The 23,978-nt window shown below is 39.4% G+C and overlaps 2 protein-coding genes across 2 annotated transcripts in view; one reads left to right on the forward strand and one right to left on the reverse strand.

The window, feature by feature from the left end:
- bop1 (BOP1 ribosomal biogenesis factor) overlaps positions 1-23,978 on the forward strand; it is an 82,121-nt gene that overhangs the window by 23,845 nt on the left and 34,298 nt on the right. The window lies entirely within an intron of this gene.
- On the reverse strand, positions 10,713-16,791 carry scxa (scleraxis bHLH transcription factor a). Its single transcript, XM_079591374.1, has 2 exons — positions 15,823-16,791; positions 10,713-11,398 (listed from the first exon to the last, which is right to left on the reverse strand). The coding sequence occupies exons 1-2, from the start codon at positions 16,390-16,392 to the stop codon at positions 11,360-11,362; spliced, it is 609 nt and encodes a 202-aa protein (XP_079447500.1). The 5' UTR covers positions 16,393-16,791; the 3' UTR covers positions 10,713-11,359.

Here is a 23,978-nt window from a genome sequence, read left to right on the forward strand (position 1 = left end):
ATTTACAGTTGTAATGTAAAATTTGAATATTTTTCCAAAATACTCTTTTACAGTGAAATACTACAATAGTAATTTATTATTTTGCCTGGATTTATAATTTTTTATTTAATAGTAGTAATACTAATTTATTATTATTATTATTAAACAGAAATTGATATCCATTATTATTGCAATAATTAGTATTATGTTATTGCCATATTGATATATTATTGTGTGGACCTATAAATAAGCACAGCAAACCTGGATTTTTTTTACTTGGGTCACAATTTTTGTCAGAAAAATAACAATTTCATTAATTTACATTTTTGTTCCCCCAAATTGTGCATTCCTAATTTCTAGGTACCATTTCCACCAAAACTTTCTTTATGGGAGTCAACATCTGGAAGTACAGTGCATTTAGCTCGTCCCATAGACCTTTGACCTTTTGCAGTATCTGTACCTTGTTGGCCCGAGGTGTTGTCTTGCACCCTGCTCCTATTCTGCTCTCAAATCTTGTTAAAAGCAGCGCCGGCGTCTGTTGTTCATGTAGTTTCTATGCTTCTCTTTGTCTTTTTCCCCCAGCACGCCATTCGCTTCAGCGTTTCAGGGAAGAGAATGATTAATATGTTTTGTGCTTCAGCAGACATGGATTTTTACAAAAACGTCTGCACTATTAAAATACAAAGAGTGGTTTTGTTCTCCCGGATCCATTGGATCGAGCCGCTCTTTAGATTTATCAAATTAGACTCGAGTGAATGTGGGTGGTGTTCTGTTGCACATGCAGCAAGGTAAAGGGGGGATTTAAGGGCTGTATTCCACCGGGAGCCATTGGTCCCCACACAGTCCTCACACCCACGCCGTACCTTCCAGATCCGAGTCGGGCCAATAATTCCTCCCTCTGGCAGGAGTCAAGCAAACGTGTAAGCTATTTGGAGCCGTAAACTGAACGAATGTATTCCTGTGTGTGTGTTAGAGAGGGGAGAAGCGGCTCAAAGCCACTACCTAGAGCAGAGGATTGTGCAATATCCTAGATTTTATCATATTTCTCTATTTTATTATTGATTAATTCATATTTGTACACATTTATAATTATTTTGGGGCTTTTTGTCACTTGTATTTATATGTACAGTAGAAATAGGACTGGAATTGATAGGGTAAAGAATCAATATGATGCGAGTCTAGTTGGAGATTAAAGTGAGCTTGCATGAAAAATTAGTGAAGTGTTATAAAAAATATTTTAGAATAAGGTTAGAATTATTGCACTCCAATTCTAATCCGCTCCGACTATATGACGTGCACGTGTGCGCTGAACTCGGAGAAGTTAAAAGTAGACTCGCTTGCTGTTCGGTGGATAATCCTTTATGAGAAATGGAAATACTTGCGTGAGTTTGTAACATACGTCTCAAACACATCAAATAACGCGCGCCTCTGACAGTAAGGCAAGGTTTGTGATTTAATTTGAAGCGATAAATGTTAAGCACGTCTCATGTTTAAGACAACTTGGATCATGCACTTACTCTCTGTGCTGCTTTATTTCCCAGATGTGTTTGCAAAACCAAAGTATATCGATATAAAGGATATTGTCCTAGCCTGGGAAAACCCTGACGAACTTCCGGCAAATTTGAGATTTGCTCTGCAAGTCCGTCTGGCCAAGAGCCCATTCAAGCCCATTTCCATTTTTTCCAAATCGAGGCACCAATCACAAATGTTGAGGCAATCGCTCTGATTGGTTTTAGGTCTATCTAATTGCGACGTCCCTTTGGAAATGGGCTGTGAATGAACCTTCCCCAGACCCACTCTCAGTTACAACCGTGAAGGGTCTAGTGTCAACCAAGCAAATATTGTCCTATCCTTGGGTGGAAACTCTGAGTTTAAAATTACGTTCTGCACTTGTAGTGGTTAAAACGACACTGTATTTGTACGGTACACATGCGTGCCATACCAACATTTTCGGTATGAATACGTGTACCATTACACCTCTATGTGTAAAGAGTTTTAAGTACATGCACAGTCTTGAACTTTGTCTTTTTGCTTTGATTTCCAAATACTTTTTTGCTTCTAACTTTTGGAAAGTTTGTAATGGTGTGATTCACCTCAATTCAGCGCGTGTAACTCTTAACACACTTCTTCTTCTTTTTTAAATCCCATTGGGGGGAAAATGAATGGGTAAAATACTCCTTGACTGGAAGAAAAAGTGTGCTAGCACTATTCTCAATTGAGCTTAATTTGCACTGAACCCATAATATTGTTTTAATGTTAGTAACTAGCTACCTGAAGGTAACACTATCGCCCTCTTTAGTACTGAGATTGTTGCTGCCACAGTGATATGAGAATACCAGTTCTGTGTTTTTTTTAATTTTTTTATTCCCCATTAGTGTAGAGTGTGTTTCTGGCCATATGTTATAAGTTGTCACAGAATAGATGAAAATGATATCGATCAGATCAGCAAACGCGCAGCACTCCTCCGGGGCTGTTGTCCAAAAACTCTGGGATGGATTGAAACGTCTCGGTTGTCTTCCGAGGATGAAGTGATTTCCAAAGTGTTCTTGTCCAAGGACACAAAGGTCTTCTTTCAGCCCAACGCGCTCCGCTGAAATCAATAGGCTGATAAAATTGACAGATCGCCGGTAAATTATGTGGAATCTTGGCCTGACACGGCGCTGTCAGCAGGAAATTTCTTTTTAATAGTCTATTTAAGGAGAAGCGGGGATGTGTTTTTCTTAGTCAGAGGGGAATGTTGATCCAGAGGGCCGGGGGTGGAGGGTCAGACGGGGAGGAGGCGCTCGGGTAAATCGCGTGCCGGTCAGACGGAGCAAACGGGACCCCAGGCTGCGGTCTGTTGCAGGTGTGTGGAGGTGGGGGGTAGGCGTTGGAAAGCTGGCCTTTTTTCTTCTTCTTCTTCTTCGAGAGCAGCCAAAGTAGCCACCTGTCGTTCCACAGTTTTTAGGACTTCCTTTTCATCCGGTCTTCAGCACAACTCCCAGTTGGGCCAGCATGCATCCTGCCAGAAGACCTGATTGAAACCAACTGCCAGCGGGGGCTGCCTCGGTCTCTGTGAGGACATGAATGGAGATATGGAGAACGCATGCACTTGAATGTTTACCTCAGATACAGGATACAGGAAGGAGATGAGCTAGACTTCATTTGAAAATCCCACGACTACAACTGTTCAAAACCTAGTTAGCGGCCTGCATTGTACTGACAGACAGCATCCTAAACAAAACATCACAAGAGATTGATTTGGAGCGTTCTACGTCGGCAGTAATCTTGTGATTCACAAAATAAACATATGGTGCAGTACACTAAAGTTTTTTTATTGGCATTTATGGCAGGGTTATTACCATAAACTAAAACCATAATAAAACATTTTCATTTATTGAAATAACTTATTTTGCAAGGCAACATTTCTCATGAATTTCTTTGATTCTCTCATCATTTACTCGTGCTCATGCCCTCCTTTTTTGTGGTTTTTTTTGTCAAAATAAAAGCTCAATGGTTGAAAATTGAAAAATTAAGAATTGATAAATATTGATAATGTAATATTTCAGTTGTACTGTAAAATAAAATGTAATATAATAATATTATAAAATGCTTGTTTTTTTCATTATTTTTCTGTTTAAAAAAAAAATAATTGTAGTAGTAATAATAATCATTAACAATAATTATAATAATTTTTTATTATTTTATTGTCATTTATATCTCTCAATTGTGTGTGTGGCGATGCAGAAGAAAAAAATCCTACACGCTTAAAATGACATTAGGGTGATTGACTGATGACAGGATGTTTATTTTTGGGTGAACGGTTCCTTTACAGTAAATGATGTCCTTTATAATGCTCCCTATGAAGGCAACACACTAGGGTTTGTTACAGAGCTTGTATCTCTTATTTTATGCATTTTCTCCACGTTGTGTTATAAGTATTGATGCATGTTTTTGCACAACAAAGATGGAAAAATAAATATGGCCCGTTACCACCTTCGCGTTCAGCGTCTCTCCTCTGTTTCTGACGTAGATGTCTTCAGTCAGACTTTCTCCAGGCTTGTCCTCAGATTTTAAAAGCAAAATATGTTTCTGCAGCCATACGTGCAAACTGCTCATCATGACTTGTAGGACAGTGGAAGGAAAAAACACTCAGTGGGATGTTTCGGTTAATGATATAAAGGAAAAGTCAAGCGCTTCGCTCTTGTGGCTTTGATTCGATGGCTTTCTCTTCTGTTATACGACCAGAGTCGTCGTGCAGAAAAGCTTCAGGGCCTCATTAGATATTTAATTTTCAATAAATAATGACTTTCTGAATGATGTGCCGGATGCTCCAGGTGGGAAACCCATTTGAAACCTACGTTGCCAGAACGCAAACTTTCCACATGCGTCCTCCAAGGTTAAAGCCCTGTGTGCGAAGATCTGCAGATTATTTATTTATCGGGGCGGTGTGGTGCAGGATGGGTTTTTTTGCTGCTTTTTTTTTTTTTTTTTTTTGCTGTAAGTAATGAGCGCTTGACCTTTCGACGACCTCCTTTGCGGTTTCGCTATTTTAGAAATAATGACGGGATTTATTTTTATGGCCTTTTGGTGCTGTATTAGAAGTTTTGAAATTAAAAGTGGGCTCTACAGCTGCAGAACTGTCAGGTGAAGGGAATCGGCTCTTCCGGCCGACAGCATGGCACCGTCCTCGCCGGGTGAAGCGCTCTGATGCTGAACAGACGAGAGCCGCGCAGCTGTCATCTGTTAGCCATCCTCCAGACGGTCTCGCGGGACCCGGGGGAGGCTGGGTTATTACCCCCACGTCCAGCCTTTCATGGAAAGAACTGCGTCTGCTCCGGTCATCGGGCTTGCTCTGTTTTGAAACTGTTTAGGACGGTAATGAGGGGGACAATGTGTTTTCAGGTTTCATTTGCTGTTGCTTCCAATTTGTGACTTGACATTAGTGAAACTCTATCTGTTTTGTAAGTCGCTTTGGATAAAAGCATCTGCTAAATGCATAGATTAATAGTGTAGAGTTTAAATATGCTCATATCAAGTTAAGTCACATTTATTTATGTAGTGCTTTTTTTTTTATACAATACAGATTGTTTCAAAGCAACTACACAGTAATAAACTTAAGTTACAGTGTTAATGTTGCAAAATTCATAATTTTATGAAAAACGGCTATAAAGCAGTTCTACAGAAGACAATAGTGTTATTATATTCAGCTCAATTTAGGGTACGTTTAAACAGAAAAGTTTTACCTTTGTGCTTTTGACAGTACAGAGGACAGTTCTCACGGATCTGCGAAAATTATTAAACTTATTAACACTGTATTCTGCTGCCAGGCCAGTAGTTGGCGATGTCACTTTGTAAAGAAACACTACATGTTTATAGATTGAACGTGTAATATGTGCATGATGTCGCCGTTTCCACAAATTCTGGTTTTTGTAGTTTACAGTACAAAAAAGTTGTGGTAGGGCTTTGACTCTGAACTTCATTATTCGAATATAATTTGAATATTTTAAAATGAATGATGATATTTGAACGAATATTAGGCAGCCTTTAATATTCAAACCTGTTATGGCCATTATTTTTTGTAAATGTGTTTGCTTGTTAACGTTGTTTTCCATTCAGATTCCGAGGCTTTTTCACGCCTGGTGAAGTTGTGAATCGCGAGCTCATTAGCAAGGCCATTATTGGTCATCTAGGCTCCTGTAGGTGACGAATAACGCCTATTTTGTACACGCCTACAACACCCACGCCTGACGAGGAGTTCGAAATCTTCACTCCTGACAATTTGAAAAGCAACGTTTGGCACTACTTTGGGTCGTGACGGTGTTTTTCTTCTGAAAACATCATCGCCTGCCTATTGACATTGACTGATACACTGCCCTCTGGTGGACAGAACATATACAACTTAAGTTTGATACCAATATAGGTCTTACTGAAGTCATTTAATGGTCAAAATATTTATAAATATTCTAATATATATTAATATTAATAAACAAACAAGTTTCGATTATGACTTTTGGGCAAAAGTCAAAGCCCTAACACAGAGATGATAATGGTATCGTTTTTCAAACATTTCTGTTTTCAGGCCCCCAAAAAATCACTTTCGTGTAAACGAACGGCCAAAATGCATAAAGTTTTTAGTTGAAAATGGTGTCGTGTAAACGCTCCCTTAGTTCAGTGTTGATACATTTAATTTCTATAAGCATTGTTGACAATTATTAAATTCTATAAAACTGTAAAGCAGCTCTACAGAAGACAATAGTGTCATTCAGCTAAATGTAGTTCATTGTTGATTCAATTCAGTTCAGTAACTGTCAATGTTGCAAAGTTCATCAGTTATGAAACTAAACCGATTCAGCAATAAAGCAGCTCTACTGAAAACAATCCAGCCCAAGTTTTGTTCTCATTCAATAGTGTCAGTGCAGTCAAATTGATATTAATGAATATTAGGGTGTGTTCACACTTTGCAGGTTTGGTTTGGCTAAAACTCTGGTGCGATTGCTCTTAGTGTGTCTCATTTGAACAAGTGTGAACGCCACCATCCGAACCCTGATGCGCACCGAAAAAAGTGGGCCGATACCCATTTTTTTCAACTATCTCGGCCCACTTTTTTCGGTGCGCATCAGGGTTCGGATGGTGGCGTTCACACTTGTTCAAATGAGCGACACACTAACAAAGCAACTTCCAAACGATCCTTGCGTGGTTCGAATGAAATATGAATGCAACACGGATCAAAGACATCTAAACAAACCAAAAACAGGATGTGATGTCACAAAATGCGACCTAATGCTTAAGCACACCAGGTTCTTTTCGTCATGAGATCTACATTTCCATTACAGTTCAGTACAGGCGTTGGAAATGCGTCTCCTTACAGCAGATCTTCTTATGTGAGCAATTCCTGCCACTGTTTTGATTCCTTTACACATTTTATAAGCTCTTCACAAGTTCTCAACTGGTCAAAATACCAACATACGTTTGCTAAGCACATACAACGATTACATTTAGTCCACACACTGCATTGTTTTGGGTGTTCGATAACTTCCATCGCAAAATATACAGAAAACCGATAAATCTTTATATTAAGCTGATAACCGATATATTGGCCGATAAATCTAAATCAAATTTTTTATATATAATTTACGTCAAAAAAGCCTTTTCTTATTTTTTTCATTCTCGTTAGGTTCGGTGTTAAAAATGACTGTCAATGCTAAGTGAACCAGGACTAAATTTATTATTTTCTTCTTTTTTTTCAAACAGAAGAGTTCAACATATATTATACTTACTTTACAAAAGTGGTCCATTTCATGGTATTGAACTTGCAATAGCTAAATATCGGCCTGATTGAATGATAAAAATTATGAAAAGAAAATGTGCAAAATTATGCTTTCATTGTTTGGTTATAGGAAACATCCCCTTCAGACAATGTTTTTAGATCCTGGCTGTGCAACGATATAATTCAGACACTTCTAAGCAGGGACTGATGGGTAAAGCAGATTAATCGGCCGATAACTGATCATTTTATGATTATTTGTACTGGTGGATAATGGTGTCCGTTGGAGGACAGGGTTCATAGTTCCCATTGTCTCCGTTCCAAAATATACAGACCGTCGCGCCAATAGATAAACAGTTTTGGTTTTCATCTTTTCTGTGAATTGAGTAAATGGAATAAAATGAGCATTTATTTCTTGTTCACAGTTCTATGTAATTCACATTTCCTGCTAGTTATATATTTTTTTTGTATTTCTATATATATATATATATATATATATATATATATATATATATTATACAAAAATTATATATTTGTTTGGGGATATACATTTAATGATATAATATATGATTTGATATAATACGAGTCAGAATATGCTACGGGCTAATGGAACAACAGCTTTAAAAAGCGGTTTTCACTATTATTTACAACGGGATCTTTTTTTTATGGGATTAAATAAAAGACGTATGTATGATATTATTTAATGTGTATCAGTATTGGGCATGTCGGTTGGCCACTGCGCCTAGAAATCTATAATCTATATATTTTATTTACATATTTCAGGTTACTCATTTCATTGAAGTTTAATATCGTTTCCATATAGGTGGCCATAGTTTGTTTTATTCTTTAGTCGGTCCTCTGTTTGTAGTCCGTGACATTTTGAGCTCTACAGCAATTGAATTTCCATGAGCGACTAGAATGTTTTTTCTTTTATAGAATCAGACAAGTGCATTTCAATGCATTGTCAAAGCTGAATACTTCCTTTGTCGTCGTTGTTCTTCTGTTTGAGTGCTGATGTCTGTAGTAGCTGGATGCGAGGCCTGCGTCACACACACACACACACACAGGTAACCGGGTTCATGTGTGTGGATATGGAGCTGTTCTGTGTGCGCTGGCTGGTGAGATATGAGGGGATGACAGAATGACAGACCGGGGTGAACAGAGGGGTAAGACTCAGCGGGATGCCGACCAATGCTTTTCTTTTCGTCTTGCGTACCTCCACAGCCTCATCAGAAAGGATCACATACCGCTTCATTGACAACAAACTAGTTTGATTTACTTTCAAACTGAAAACAATCGATAATGCAGTTGAAAAACAATCTCCTCTCAGCTCTCCAAATAATGACACTCCAGAGCTTGTGCGTCTCATCGCAAGTTTTTGCGGTTCTTGCGCCAATCGTGGAGAAACTTCTTAACGGCAGATTTATTTATAAATGAAATCCAGATGGGGCGTTTAACAAAAGTTAAATAATTAGCTGTTTTTGCAATGGTCGAATTGAAATATCATTGAAGCTCAGTATGAAATATCACCCGTGAGCTGCTCTTTTGTGTATGTACTTTTTATTTATTTTTCCTTAAGAAGAAGCTGAATGTTTTAGGCATTAACTACAAAAACAATCACAGGAATGCAATTATTATATTAACGCAATGTCAAAAGATTAAAATAGAGCTCTCTTTTAGATTAGTTTAACAAAGCAGAGTGTCGTCTTAGTTACCTGAGAGGAGAGATGATATCATTTTAGTTTGCCGAGGAGGTTTTGGAAGGTGCAGAAGGTGATATGCGAGTCAAAACTCTCAAGACCAAGACAAAATTTGTCCGAACTTCCTCTCACCCTTTTTTTTTGGCGCTGTCAGGGGTGGACGCTGCCAGGACCGCTGCCAAAAGCTTTACCTGCGAATCCCATCTGCGCCACCACACGCAACAGCTGTCTGTCTGACAGGCCTCACTTTCTGTGCCGTCCACCTCGGTTCTGTCGTCTGTTTCTCCTCACGCTTCCTTCTGTCCTCTGACACACAAGATCCAACCAACACCAGTAGGAACAGCGGCGTAGCGACCATTATAATGACTTTGCATTTTTTTGGAAGGTATTGATTTTGAATTTTGTTTGGATTGCAGCCAAATAATGATGCCAAAAACTAAGAAATATGTTATCCAGGCAAAACGCCTTCTTTAGGACCACGCAGTGAATTAAACGAACACTGAGGCTACGTTTACACGTGGACGGCTATTTCACGTCTCTCCGTTTTCAAAAATAACATTGTGCACACCTGACAGTTTTCAGAAAAGTGATCGAACACGAACCTGTGTATATGCCGTCAAGAGCATGCCAAACCTGTAGGTGGCAGCTGTCACGAGAAGCTCAAGCCCACGTTAGCCAATCAGAATCCCGAAAATAGTCACATACTGTGACGTCTGCTGCCGAAAACTCAGTTTTTCTCAGTTTACATGCAAACAAAGTTTTCCAAAATCTCCACTCTGGCCGTAGTTTTTAGAAATAATCGTTTTGAGAGGCGATTGCGTGTAAATGAAGGGCTCAAACTAAGGGAAATGTCTCCGTTTTTCAAAATAACCATGTACGTGTAAACGTGGCCTGATCCTATTTACCAACTTCTGCCTTTTAAGCAAATCAGCATGATGGAATATGATAAATATTCAAGATCCTATAAGATCAAGATCAAGGTTTATATTGTGCTGCTTAGTTTTTGTAAGACCAACAGTGAATATAGACTAGGAGTTCTCAACTAATTAAATGTTGATTGTTAAATATATATATACATACACGTGTATGTATTTATGCATGTATAAGGGGGTATTGGGAGTACAAGACAAAACAAGCATTTAATATAGGCCAAAACCACACAAAAAATCAAGATATCATTTTAAAATGTGATTTCTAGACCTGGAAAAGTCATGTAAATTCTTCATAAGATCTGATAATAATAATAATAAAATGAATATACCACTTTTCTAGTTCTAATTTTATCTGAGAAATTGAGTACAAATATTGATCCTTAAATCATGAAAACCTGGAAATATCATAGGGCCTTTGAATATTGTTGTGGATAATGTAGTCAAAAAGGTTGAGAACCACTGCTATAGATCATAAACAACTGTTCCTCCCAGTCATAGTTGCTAATACTGTAAAAATGTGAAGTATCATGTCTTATCATGAGTTTGTGAAATATAAGACTATATGAGTGACTCTATAAGTGTTTGTATTTCTTAACCTTAGTAAGAATAAACTAAGTTCAGATTAAAACCATAAAGAGAATGTGAAATCAAATATTTAGACTTCGAGGACGCGTAATGAGAGATGATCTACAGAGATGATAAAATGAAAGTGTTGATCTCTATCTGGAGGGACGCTGTTTTTATAGCTGTATTGAGGTGTTGGTCTTAATTAATTACAGAACTGCTTGATGGCAAAGATATTCAAACATATTCGTGACATGTTGAATCGTGCTAGAAAGAAATGCAGGTGGTTTTCATTCAGTATTTTTTAATTTAAACAATGAAGAATATATGTAATTTCCCATATTAGACATACAGTATATACTGCATTTATTGACTTTGTGTTTTCATAGCCAGGCTAAGTGTCTTTCGTGTTTTTGCCAGAAATATCGTGTCACGTATCAGTTTGCATCCATTCATGGCCTCGATATGAGCACAATCCGAGAATCCTCTTAGATGTTTAATATAGCAGGATGTTCTGTCATTGTTTTGCTTTGCAAAGTTGGGCTGTGTCTTCTCTGTGATCGTTTGCAACCTTGTGAATGCTGTCCTCTTCTTTGGATAGTCTTTGGCGAATAGCTTTACCTCAACTCCCTGTGGTCAAAGATAAACATTTGGTGTAGCTTGGTGTGTAAAAGCATGGAAAAGGTGGAAGTGGATGAAGTCTGTAGCGGGATGTTCAGCACTTGCGTAATCAAGTTGCTGCAGTCTGGTCTTTTTCCAGTCATGTGTTGTGTTTTTTGTTTTTTTTCTCCAATAAAAATGCTCCAATCCAAAGGTGATTTACAAATAATTAAATATGAATTGATATTTGCATATATACACCATAACATTGCATTTGCAGTCAACAGTTTTTGTACACTGGTGATGCTAATGTTTTGTAAATCCATTCACGTCGTGGCTTAACTCCTCAGGGCTGATTTTCTCTCTCTGTCTTTGCTCTGCAATGAAAGAAAACAATCCATTAGATGCGAAAAATGTCAGGTGCAACTACTTTTTTGTTGTCATTTGTTAATATCATTTAGGTCTTTCATTCATCTAAAAATGTGCAAATACTTTAAAAAAAAAATTTATTTTCATTATTTCAGAGTTGTTGACTCTTCAGGGTTCATGTCATCGTTCTCCCTGCAGGCCGTTGGTTTGGCATTAATGCGCCTGCTGTTTTTCTCCTATCACCTTTCCGTTTGCGGTAGCACGCGCGCACACACCTGGCTCACATTTCCCAGTTTGCTTTGCTTAGAACAGGAGCAGATGCCATCGTTCCTGCGGCCCCCATCTGATGTAGGCGGAGTTTCTAGTCAAAACACTCAACCTTAACTGATGAAGTCAGACAGAATCCCATTTGAAAATAACCCTGACCCTCAACGTTTTCCTTTCTTTCTTTCCTTTCTTTTTTCTTGCTCCCATTTTTTTTTTCTTCCTCAGCCCCTCCTTTAAGTTCAGTGCCACTTTAAAGTCACCAGCGCTCTGACTCCAGGGATCACTTACGGCCAAACTAATAGGATTTTGCCTACATTTGCTTTTCATATCCTGTCTAACACGCCGTAAAGAAATTATTATTGCTGGAGCTTACGTCCAAATGCCCAGATTGATCGTTCGCTCCCCTTGGTCTGAAGTCCTTTATAAACACATTATTTCCAAGTACTTTGAGGCAGGAAACAAATCACGGCAAATTCTCAAATATCTTTATATCAATAAATTGGTGTTCACCTTTTTTTTTTTTTTTTCCCCTTCAAGCATCTACGGGGCTCTTAACACAAATATTTGGCTTCACCTTAGGTTGATGGGTAACGTTGACAGCTTGCTAAAGATCACAATGAGACGGTGTGTGTGCATGCATGTGTTTAGACGTGTAACTCTAGCCTCTCGGTGGTGACAGAACCTGGTAGATTATTAAAACCAGTCTTCTGTTTGAGTTAATCCCAATATATGAGTTTTGCACCCTTTGAATGCACCATTTACACGCTTTTGATTGTTTTTATAGTGTTCCGGAGTATTTGCACAGACCTTTTTGCTGCTGCCCACAAACGAAAACACTGGTTTCCCTTCGTTTATGGTTATGAAGCGTACCGCCCCACCTGTGGTAAAGGGATGACCCAATTCCAGCCCAACTTTAATTCATGTGGCTTCACTTTCCAGAAGGTATTGAAGTATTCGCATTTGGCGGTTTTATAAGATCCCGCTTTTGGCCAAATCTTTCAGGATTCATTCGAATAAAACGGCATTTTACGGAGGAAAAAATGTTGGCTCTTTAGTGTGTGCTGCTAATACTTCTAATAATTTCATATTGTGTCAAATGTTCAGGCTCCCGTTAGAGTGAAGGACTCTAAACTCTTCCATATGCTCGTAATGAGAGAAGTCTTGATAATTATCCAGAAAATATTACCCATGTTACTTCTTATTTTGTTACCATCTCAGCAGACGCCATAACTGTGAGGAAGACATCCCATCTGCCCCAATTTTCTGAGTAGTACTACAGTCTTGTTATGCAATCTATTCACACCAGTGTAGTTTAGCCTAATGGGCTCGAAGATGTCAAAACAATAGAAAAATTGTCAATTTCTCACTCTATCATGTTTGTGGGACAGCCCTGTGTGCATGTAGACATGTAGAAAATACTAGTTAGTGCGTGAGGCAGTGTGCATGTGCAAATATTGAGATGTAGTCCAAAATGAAAATAAATGCAGATAAAAATGCCAGATGAATCAAAACCTGGGAGATGTTTAGGGTGAAATCTATCATTTTTATATAGACACAAATCTGTTTGAGTCTTGAGCGTCTTAGCAGACAAAAGTAGCAGTTTTCTGCCGCTTGACTGTCTGTGTTTGATTTAAAAGTCTGTTTCGCCCGTTCGCTGGAGAATCTCGACGCAGCTGTCTGTTCTGTGTCAGCTTACAGACGCTTAACTTTGGCGAAAACCCGAACATTTGAATTCAGTTATACCTCTACGTCTTTCCCCTGGTGTGTGTGTGTGTTCTTTATTTCGTCTTTCTCTTTCTTTAGAAACAATAAAGCCGTGCGTTTTGGCTGAGTTATACTTTCACGGCGTAATGAGCACTAAGTAGGGGTAAAAGAGACGAATGTGGTTTTGGAGCACACAGACCCACTTCTGAAAGTGCACTACAAAGGCAAGGCCCGGTCTGTTTCAAATATCTGCCTGCCACTGGAATCCCGAAGACATGGGCGTACTTCTCGGTTGGACTTATAAAGATCTATCATTTCGTTTTGTACGGATTAAGGTTACTGCCTGAAATGGGAGTGTTGGTCTTTGGCCTGTTGTTGTTCATAACCGTGTGGTTTCTATATGATTTTCAACAACTTTAAACCATAAACAGTTTAGCAAGTAAAAGGAACGGCTATGTTGTGTGCATTTGTGTCAGTCTCTTTATATACTGTGTGGTTTGTACAATATTAAACATTTAAGGATTAGATTTGGATACTTGATGCTCATTGAGTTGCTAATTTGTGGTTAACAGTTTTCTAGAGTGGCCGATGTCCAATATAGAACCAATATTTAGCCTCTGATTACATGAATTGGACAGACAAGCTTGTTTGAGTTGATACTTTAGTGCAACTGAGATATTTTGTTACAGAAAATGATTAAATAGCAGCTGATTAAATCAATTCTGACGAATATAAATTGGTCTATCAGAACTGCTAATCAGTTTTTAGGGATTCACAGGCACTTTCTCCTTCACTTTCTTGTACTTGGTGTTTTTCTTGTCACAAGATAAGCTCATATAAATCTTCACTTTTTAATGACCGTAAGCTCAAATTGATGTTGCATTTGATAAATTGCAATTGGCTCTCTCAACTGCAGGCCTATGTGCAAAGACCACTGTGTTACTTTCAGAAATCTGTGATGATCCTTCTCTGAAAGATTTACGATGTTGCAAGGAGGTTGCGTGTCGTGCTTGACAGAGATATTAATTGGGAAACAAGGAAGAGACTAAAAACAACACAGGATGTTTGAGTGAAACTCTGAGGTTGGTGCACGGCTACTTGGGGGGAAAATACTCTGCTGCAGATGTTCCCTAGATTCTCGTGGCCTGATATATAGATCACGGACCATTACATTTGCATATTTATGCCTCCCATTTGCTCATTTGTCATAAATGGCCCAAACTAGGTTCGTTGTAATTCACCCGTGCGGTGCCGAATATCCACTGCAGAATAGATTGCTGCTATTGTTGCTATTCTTTTATTGTTTATTTCCTTCGCTACAGACTTTACTTTAAAAGATCCAGAAAAAGAAAATTTAACTCAATGGCTTCTGGAAGCACTTCAGGTTTTTGAGGATTAAACACACGTTGCGGTGGTGAGATACCCTGACCAAAAATGCTCGTGTCATGGCGGAGTGTAATAGTCTTGAGCGTGTGTTATATTTCAACCTCTGACAGTTCTTCGCCATGCAAGTTTAAATTACAGTTTTCCCCCTGTTTTTGGTTTGGTGTCATTGTATTCCTCACAGCCAGAGTGTGATTTACAGTTTTATTTTTAATGTGCTGCGGTGTTGGCTCAACGGGCCAAGGTCAGTGCAGTCACGCTCGCCGGGGGAAGAGATGGATGATGTGTTTGTATATTACCTGACAGTCTCTTTGTTGATTGGATATTTTCCATAGGGGTACATTTAATCCGATCTTTCACTGCATCTGTCTATGAGGTCATGGTAGCAGCGCACTCTGTAACAGAGATATCGCTCTTGATGGAAAAGGACATGTGGATGAAGTCATAACTCAGCTTCAGAGTGCTGAGGATGGTTTTCAGTGTCGAGCGTTATCTCGGGGAGGCTGGAATTACGACGCAGATTCGCTTAAAGAGGTAGTTGGCTGTTGTAGGAACATTCATGACAGACTGTTTAAAACCACTAGTTGCTCATGCTTCGGAAAACATGTACCAAATTATACCTTATCAGCTTTCTGTAGTCTTTCTGCAGTGCCAGTTCTAGAAGTAAGGATTATGGTTTGTGTATTTTAACTGCTTTGTTTTGGTTAGCTAGATTTGCAAAAAATACTTTGCAGAAAATAAACAAACCCTTGCATCTACTTGTTTTGAAAGCCCAATAAAAATGTTTTACTTTCACTCTTGATAGTTAAACAGCTTTTATTCTCTAACATTGGACATTAAGGATTTATTTTGATCGTATCTTCACTGTATAACAAATGTATCCTGACTACCCTTGCCTTAAGTCATTGCCCTCAGTGACCTTACTAGCAAAGAATAAATCAGACCCGTGCTTGTCCCTCCCTGAGGTTCAGCTGTATTTCCCACCTCTGTCAGTATTTCTTCAGCTTGTTTGTGGACTTGAACATGTCTAGATCATTGCACAACCTTAACGGAGAACACCTGCATGTGTCTTACTCACCATTTTCCTCTGGTTGCTGAGGCAAAACGTGCAGATCTGTTTGGGCTGCGAGTTCTCCGAGTCCCGGCTGGGTGAGCCGTGGTGGTGGTAGTAGTTTGAGGTCGAGGGCCCTCCGCTGTGGCACGGCTGGCCGTCTCCGCATGCTTCACCCACCAGGAGAACGTTTCCCAGGTGAGATATGTAACTGGATGCCAACCGTAAGGTCTCGATCTTTGACAGCTTCCGGTCGGCGGGCTCTGTGGGGATGAGAGTCCTCAATGCGGTGAAGGCCGTATTGACGCTATTGGTGCGGTCCCGCTCCCGTGCGTTGGCTGCGTTGCGTTGACGGCCCTCGGGCAACGGACCTATAAAGCTGGCGGAAATGGGTGGTGGCCCAATCATCCGTCCGCCTCCACTTACTCCAGGTTTTCTCTTTCTACCAACTTTAACGTCGTACCCCGAGGCGTCCAAGCGAAACGAGCGGTCGTCTGAGCCTGAGCTCTCGCTTCCGTTTTCATCGTCCTCCGACATCATTGAGATCTCCGAGTACAGGTATCGGCTGGGAGCCTGTCGCACCATCGTGAAAGACATCGTCAGCAGGTGCTGAAATTTCCAAACCTCTCCACACTAATCTCGACTGTTTCTTGTAAGACTCTAGAGTTCGTAATGCATGGGTTTTTTAAGCTTTGGAACCAATCCTGCACTTGTTTGCTCTCCGGATAGTCCTCTGGCTCAGTTGCGCTCTGGTATTACATTGCTCTGCCACTACAGACCCTTTGAATTGAGTTTTTCTTTACAGTCAGACTTTGAGAATTGATCCTGAAGGGTTGAACTTGTTGTTTGTACTCACTCACATCCCATAAGCGCTTCTCTACTTGAGCTGAAATCACCGTTTTGCTTCCTCAAACACACATGCACACTCCTCCTCCGGCTCTCTGTCCCTGTGCAGCGCTGGCTCTCCCCCCTGAACAGAGACCCACGTGTGGTTTCACTGAGTGTTTCAGTATGGTTGTGCTTTATAGGTTGTGGGAGTGTCTGGTATGATTCCTCCCTCACACACACTCTCTCTCTCTCTCTCTTTCTCTCTCTCTCTCCCTCACTCACTCTGTCCATCTTTCTCTTTTACTGCTTATGCAAATACCCCAGCTGGCGGCTCAGGCAGGGAGCAAAGTGGTTCTATACAGCTATCAACATCAGTTTTTTTTAACTCCCAGTTAATAATAGCCTTTATTTCTAGCTTGCTTTAGTGGTTTGAAATCGTTCTTCCTTGCTTTCATTCTCGTTTGCCTACTTCCTATATAACTTTCTTTTATTTTTCTTCTGCTTGCTTACTTGCTTGAAGATCGCTCTTGTTTGCTTGATTTCTTTCTTTCTCTTTCTTTAATCAATCCTACTTGCTTGCTTATTCCTTCCTTACTTGATTTTTAAATCATTCTTGCTTTTGTTCCATTCATTTCTTTCCTTCATTCCTTCCTCCTTTCTGTGAGATCCAGTTTAATTTTTCTTTTGCTACCTTTGTTTTTATTTGTTTCCTTTACTGATTTTAAATATTTCCTACTTGATTTTTTTTACTTTTTTTTTTCTTCTTCATTCCCTTTTTCTTTCTTGCCTTTTTATTTGCTTGCTAGCTTTCCTTTGACACCTTCTATCTTTATTTTTCCCTCACTGCTTTCACTTTCCACTTCATTTACAGTTATACTGCGTTCTTGAGGGACTCTAACACTCCAGGGCTTTCCGCTGGAGATCTATAAAGTGTGGGTTATTCTTCTACCCATTCTGCCTCCTCCCCTTGAACTCTCTAGCCATCAACTTATATCAGTGGTTGGTTTACAGGGACCAATGTATCCGAGAAGGACCTTCTCAGGGCCGGTCCTTTGCAGTGAGTGTGCACTCTCCCATGGTTTTTCATCCGCTCTGAGTCAGTGACTCCAGTAGCTTGATGGACCCTGTTGTCCATGAAGATGAGTTGGTTGTCTCGTACTTAAACGCATTGCGGTTTTGTCTGGCTGGACTTGTTTAGTCACGGGAGGGAAATAGCAACATAACATCATCCAGCAAGGCTATAACTCAGATTGTAGCACCTGTTCCTCTCTCAGTCCTTACCAGCAATCAGTTTATGATGAAATGAAGATAAGCCCTCTGAGAAATGGATTTTAGTCGTTGTTTTTTAAGGGATGGATATACTGGATCTTTTTTAGGATAATGTTGAGGAAATTTATATGACCTTGCATGGTTTTACTATGGAAGCTTGAAAAAGTTGTCTGAACCTGTTCTGTCACGGTTTTGTTACTTTATAGCTGGTAGTCATTAAAAATATTGTTCCCAAAACATTGTTTAAATGTTCAAATATTGACTTATACTAGCCTTATACGTTTCATTGAAGGACAAGCGGACAAGCATACCATGCTCGTTCTCCCAGAACAGAAAATAAAGCACATGGGTTAGACAAGTTCACAGGTCCTTTCTCATCCTAATGCTTTCTTTTTGTTGTAAAGGTGAATAAGAGGCGCAAGGTATATATATATATATATATATATTTAAAAAAAAAACGAATTGCATTTCTGTACAACGCAACCATTTGATGGATTTTAAGGGCACTCCTTGATGTCATTATAATTTCAACTCCTATTTACCCTCTGGAAAATATTAAGATATGAATGGTGGCTTGTCATTTCCCCCCCTTCATTTTCTCTAGATTTCATATTTTTGACATTAGCTCAAGACTAGTCTGGCGGCGTAATGATGTGGCTTTCGTACCATTTCTCTGCAAATGATGGCTTGAGATGGAGATGATGAAAAAGACGTTTTGAGGACGTGGTAAATCCATATTAATGCCGTCTCGTGTTTAGTCTCTTTGAACCGCAGCCTCATTAATAAGCGATGCGAGTTAAAGGCCAGACAGGATATCTGATTTCCGGCGTTTGCTCGTGGTCAAACCCGCAAGAAAGGCAGATCTTCTCAATCCTTAGTTTCTGTACTTTTTAGGTCTCGTTTTTTGGGACATTTTAATCTGTTGTTTATTATTAATAGTGGTGATACCTACATTTCAAGCTAGACTATACACTCTTTTCATTTTTAAGGAGAATTTATTCATTCATTTATTCCCCGAACAGCCATTTGAAACCCATCGTCATGAAGAACAGGAACGTAACACTTAACACCTGAAACTTGCTTTCTCTTTAAATTTAAGATGGAAAACGTTCCTAGACTGTAGGGGCATGGAGCCTTTGTGTTTCATGTTTTCATTAATGAAAACGGTTTTGTTAATGGCTGCTGTGAGTGAAGAGATTTATATTCCTTTGAGTAGGAGAGCACTCTTTAATTTTATTCTTGTAAAAGGGAATTTTGACCTGGTTTAACTAGGAGCAGTAAATCACTAGTTTAGTTTTAACACAATTGTATTGAAATAATGTTTTCCGCATGTCGAAACATATACGATTATCCTGTTCCGAATGGACTTTTCCTCCTTTTTTTTCTTCTTTTTTTTAGGGTAATTGGAATAAAACCTTAAATATGTTTTTTCCCTTCTTGAAACCAATTTTGAAGTAGAATGGCTTTACCAGTCACTAGTCAGACGTATTCTCTCCCCAGACTGAAAAGTATCAGTTGCACGTCTGCAAAGATTGTGTCTTCGTTAAGAGGCGAGCAAGCTCTTCTCTATGAAAGAGTCCATTTTGAAGTCTCCAATATTGTGCATGTGCTTCTGATGCCATCATTTCTGAATCGGTTAATTTAGTTCAAACCCATTTGCATGGCATTTTTAAATTGCTTCTGAGAAATTTTAGTCGTTAAACTGTGAAGTGAGTGACGTATTAGAAATATAATGTGATTCAGCTATATGAAAATTATGTAGTACATGGAGGCTTTTGTGAATGTTTATGAATCGTGAGTTGACTCTATAAATTGTTTTATCATTGAAATCAGCCATCTAAATGATTAGCTATATTCAAGTGCTTGCATTGCTTAAAGCGGTGCCAATATAATCATATTGCGATCCTGCCACTCTTTTAAAAGACATGGTTTTGCTCTGCACCTGATGCAAAGGTTTCTTAAGTTTAGCAGGAAAAAAAAGTGCATTTATCGTTGTACGCAATATAGAAAGATCTTCATTGCATGAAATATGAATGTCTTTTAGTGTCACAGTCACGACCACAATGACAGCGATGTTTCTTTCCAGACTCCAGCTGCGACCTTTCAGTCATTAAAAGAAAACCTCACCGCGGCAGTCCGTATATCCCGGGACGAGTCATTACAGGAACCGGGTCATAACGTGACGACATTCATTAGGGTCGAGCGATACCACAGAAGAGATGGAATGTCTCGCTACCTCATAAAGATCGACCTCTGGGGTAACGAATGACAACGCTCGTTATCTCGCCGTCACGCGGGGCCCGGCATGCTTTAAGACGAGGAACGGCATCCCATCTGACTGCCATTAGCTCCCACTGACCTCCTCTGGTGCGCTGCGACATCTAATCCAGCCCCCCCGTCTGGAGAAAAACGCTTTCTGGGCTCTGCTCCTCTCAAGCCGCAGAGTTTTTGGTGTTTGGTTAAACACCCAAGGTGCACCAAACTGCGATGGGCTGCTCGGATCCGTAAGCTTGTGTGTGGATTTGTCTGGACGGGTTCACGTCCTGGAAAAGAGCCCCTGTATCGCTTTCAGACCAGCACAGGCCGCTTAATCGAAGCCAGACGTGATCTGGCTCACGAAACTGCTGAGGTCACCGCGGTGATGACTTAAGATAATTTATTCAAAAGAGAAGGCGGGGTTATATGAAGGGGAAAAAATAAAAGCAATTAGACCAGCCGAGGGCTTTGTACTAATGTCGAAATTGCTCTTATTGTGACTTTCCGTTGTTAAAGCGCTCCTGCCCTGTTCTTTTTTTATGACGTGTTTTCTCTCGGGAACATTTACTGTGCGTAAAGCATATAAACAGGCCGAAACTACAGAGACTCTTGAGTTTGTTTCTTCCATTGTAATATGAAGGCCGGAAGATCTAATTGAGAGCAGTCCATACACGTGCATTTTATACACATCCACCGACTCAGTTTCTGTTGTCAAGGCTTGCTGTGTTTGCTTTTGACCAGATTTGTTGTTCAGTTTTGTTTTGTGCTTTCATATTGGGGCCTTTTAGTAGATGCATTTCTGCATCAAGTCAAGTGTCAAGAGTAAAATCATGTGAACTGGCTATGTAGCCCATCTTAATTCTGTGTTTTGATCCATTTCTGAGTGACAAAGGTTGGTTGAAGTGGCGTTGTCTAGCAGAATGCGGTACAAAAGGAGCCCCAAAATCTTACTCAGTACAGTGCACTAATGAATTTTTAAATGTTTGTTGAGTGTTTGTACCTCATCAGTTGTTCCACATCTTTTTCTGTTTTTATTTTTGAGGGTGCTTGCTTTTATTGACGATTTAATATGCTTTTTTTTTTTACAACTCAAAATGAAGTGAGCAGCAAATGTGAAAAGTGCTGCGTTTTGGAGAGCTCTTTGGGCCTCGCTCACTTTCTCATATTCCTTACGCAGGAGGCTTGGGTTTGGGTATTATTCCATGATCATTTTCCAATTTTGATTTTTCCAGCGAGCTGTTAGCGGTGGATGTTAGCGGCATCCTAATGGCCTGCACGCAGCTGCCACTCACCCACATTCACGCGCACAGGGATGCGGTGCGCTAACACGTCTGCACGCATTCCTGCTGCAGACGCATGGCCCTGTTTGGATGGACCTCATGGAAAGTGTGGAGGTGGCAGCGTTCCACTGCGGAGTTTGAGTTTACTGGGATTATAAATGATCCCATTAGAGGGAAATGCAAACCTGCATTTGTGGGGAGGAGACGCAGGCTGCTCCGTCTGCAAATGGCTTGTCGCTCAGTGGCCCGTGCCGAGCGGGTAAGCCGAGGAACCGCTTCCATAAATCCCGGTCTTAAGCAGTTCTCCTTCCCGATGCCGTGCCTGCCCATCGAGAGTGAGCGTCTCCCTGCGTTTAACGCCCTCCATCAAATCAACGCTGCTACTGGAAAATATTCAGTGCCAGCATGAATTCATAAATCAAGTTACTTAATGCACCTAAACGCGTTATTGAATTTGAAATGGACACTTTTTCAATTTCAAGCTAGATTTTTCTAAAAGGTCCCTGGAGAATTTGACAGATTGATCGATGTTATAAATGCACCAGTTTTTAGAGGTGAGAGCAAAGCAAACAGCAGAAATGTACAGGTGTTTCACCACGGAGGCCCTGCTGATTTGCAACGGAGTCAGATCTGTGCATAGAAGAAGTAAAATGCTCTTTTTATAGCATTTCTGTTTATTGGATTCCCCTGAGCAGAATTGTGTTTGGCCACGATTCAATCAAATCTGAGTCTCCCTCATGCTCACGAACCCTTTGCAAGTCTGTTGCAATTATGTAAAGGAAGTCAAATCAAAGTGTACCAATCTTTGACAACTCTGTTTTGATTATCACATTTTAAGTATGCATTTACATTTTAAATGTATGTGTTTGGCAGATGCTTGATCCAAAGCGACTTTCTTTTTTCTTTTCTTTTTTTCAAATCATGCATTTCCTTGAATCAAACAATGACCATTGAAATGGTCATGCTCTTCTGTTTGAGCTACAGGAAGGCTTTGCATTAAAGGTATTGCAACCTGTTAATGCTGCTATCTGACATTTTTGTGTTTTGTTTGCATGACTTTGGAACAGGACTACTTGTTTTTTGTCTCCCGATTGCAGAAAATGGTTTAAAACGCTCAGTATTGTTGTAGTTTGGTGCAAGTTCATCTGTTGCCATCAGCATTGATCATGCAATGTTTTCGTGCCACGTTAAAATATAAACAAATCTGCGATTTCTGCTTTCAGAATGAAATCGTAATGTTTGAGAATAATCCCATAGAAAACCATGCTTTTTCTTATGAGGTTTTTCAAGATTGTGTCTGTCAGCGTTGGTGGTCGTCGGTCTCTTAGTAAAAAAACAAGGGTCTCGTCGTCCCTCTGGACTTTCACTGCCATCCATCTGACAAACGTGATTTTGGTGGGAGACGTCGTACAGGTGCTGTATCACCCGAGATCGGCCTGGTCAACCAGACACATCCATAAACGTCTGAAGTATCAAACACACTTTCCTAATAGACCCTCTCTGCTTGTACAGGGACCAGGGACTCCGACCGCAAACCCTGCAGTCAATACGCCACATCCGTAAGCCTCCTTCAGCTGTTTAAGGCATTATCAGAGTCTGGATCTAGTATATATGTTGTTAATAACCGTCCCTTTTAAGGTGTTGATTCACTCTGGATGATTACCTTCACTAGCCGTCGTGGGAAAACCTGGCTGCCACCGTATCAGTCATTTCAGAGTCGTCGCTGCGCTGTAGATGTGCTGTTTGTTTGGTATCCGTCGACAGGAACGCCTTTGGATGTCGATGTGACGTTTTGACTCTCCGTAGATGAGTTCCATGAAAGTGAAGAAGTGGTTTGAGAAATAAAGCAGATGTGCTCGCCTCGAACTGTCTGTGCTGCTACAGACGATCATCCAGCGGAGCGGGTCCGTTATTACCAAACCTACTGTGGAGAACACTTGTGTGTGCAGAGGGACCTAGTGATATTTGCTTGCTCATTTATTGGCTCATTCATTCAGTTTATTTGTTTACTTATTTTATTTATATGTATTTTTATTTAATTCTATTCATTCATTATATACATTTTAATTTTATTTTATCCATTTATTTACTCATTTCATTAGTGGTTTACTTTACTCTTATCTATTGAGGTTTTTATTATATTTATTATTAATGTATTTAATTTTTTAAAATTAACAATTTATTTTATTTTCTTGTCCATTTATATATTTTGTATTGTTCTTTTATTCAGTCATTTATTTATTCATTCATTATTTCCTAATACATTCTTTTATTTATCATTATTAATATTTATTATTTTATTAAATAATTTACTTCATTTTTTTCTGGTGATTTATTTTATTTATTTACCTATTCTTAAGTTTTACTTATTTTTAAACATTCATTAACTTTATGCTTTTATTGAATTTTTCAATTAATTTACCTTTTTTTTTTAATTCAATTATGTATTTTGTCAAAAGAAATTTGCTTATTTTTTTTAAAACATTCATTTACTTAAATTTTTTCTTTATTATTTTAAGTTAATGAATTTTTTTCTATGTATTTATGTAC

This window comes from Phoxinus phoxinus (genome assembly GCF_949152265.1).
Source record: "Phoxinus phoxinus genome assembly, chromosome: 19".
In the NCBI taxonomy this organism is placed as follows: Eukaryota; Metazoa; Chordata; class Actinopteri; order Cypriniformes; family Leuciscidae; genus Phoxinus; species Phoxinus phoxinus.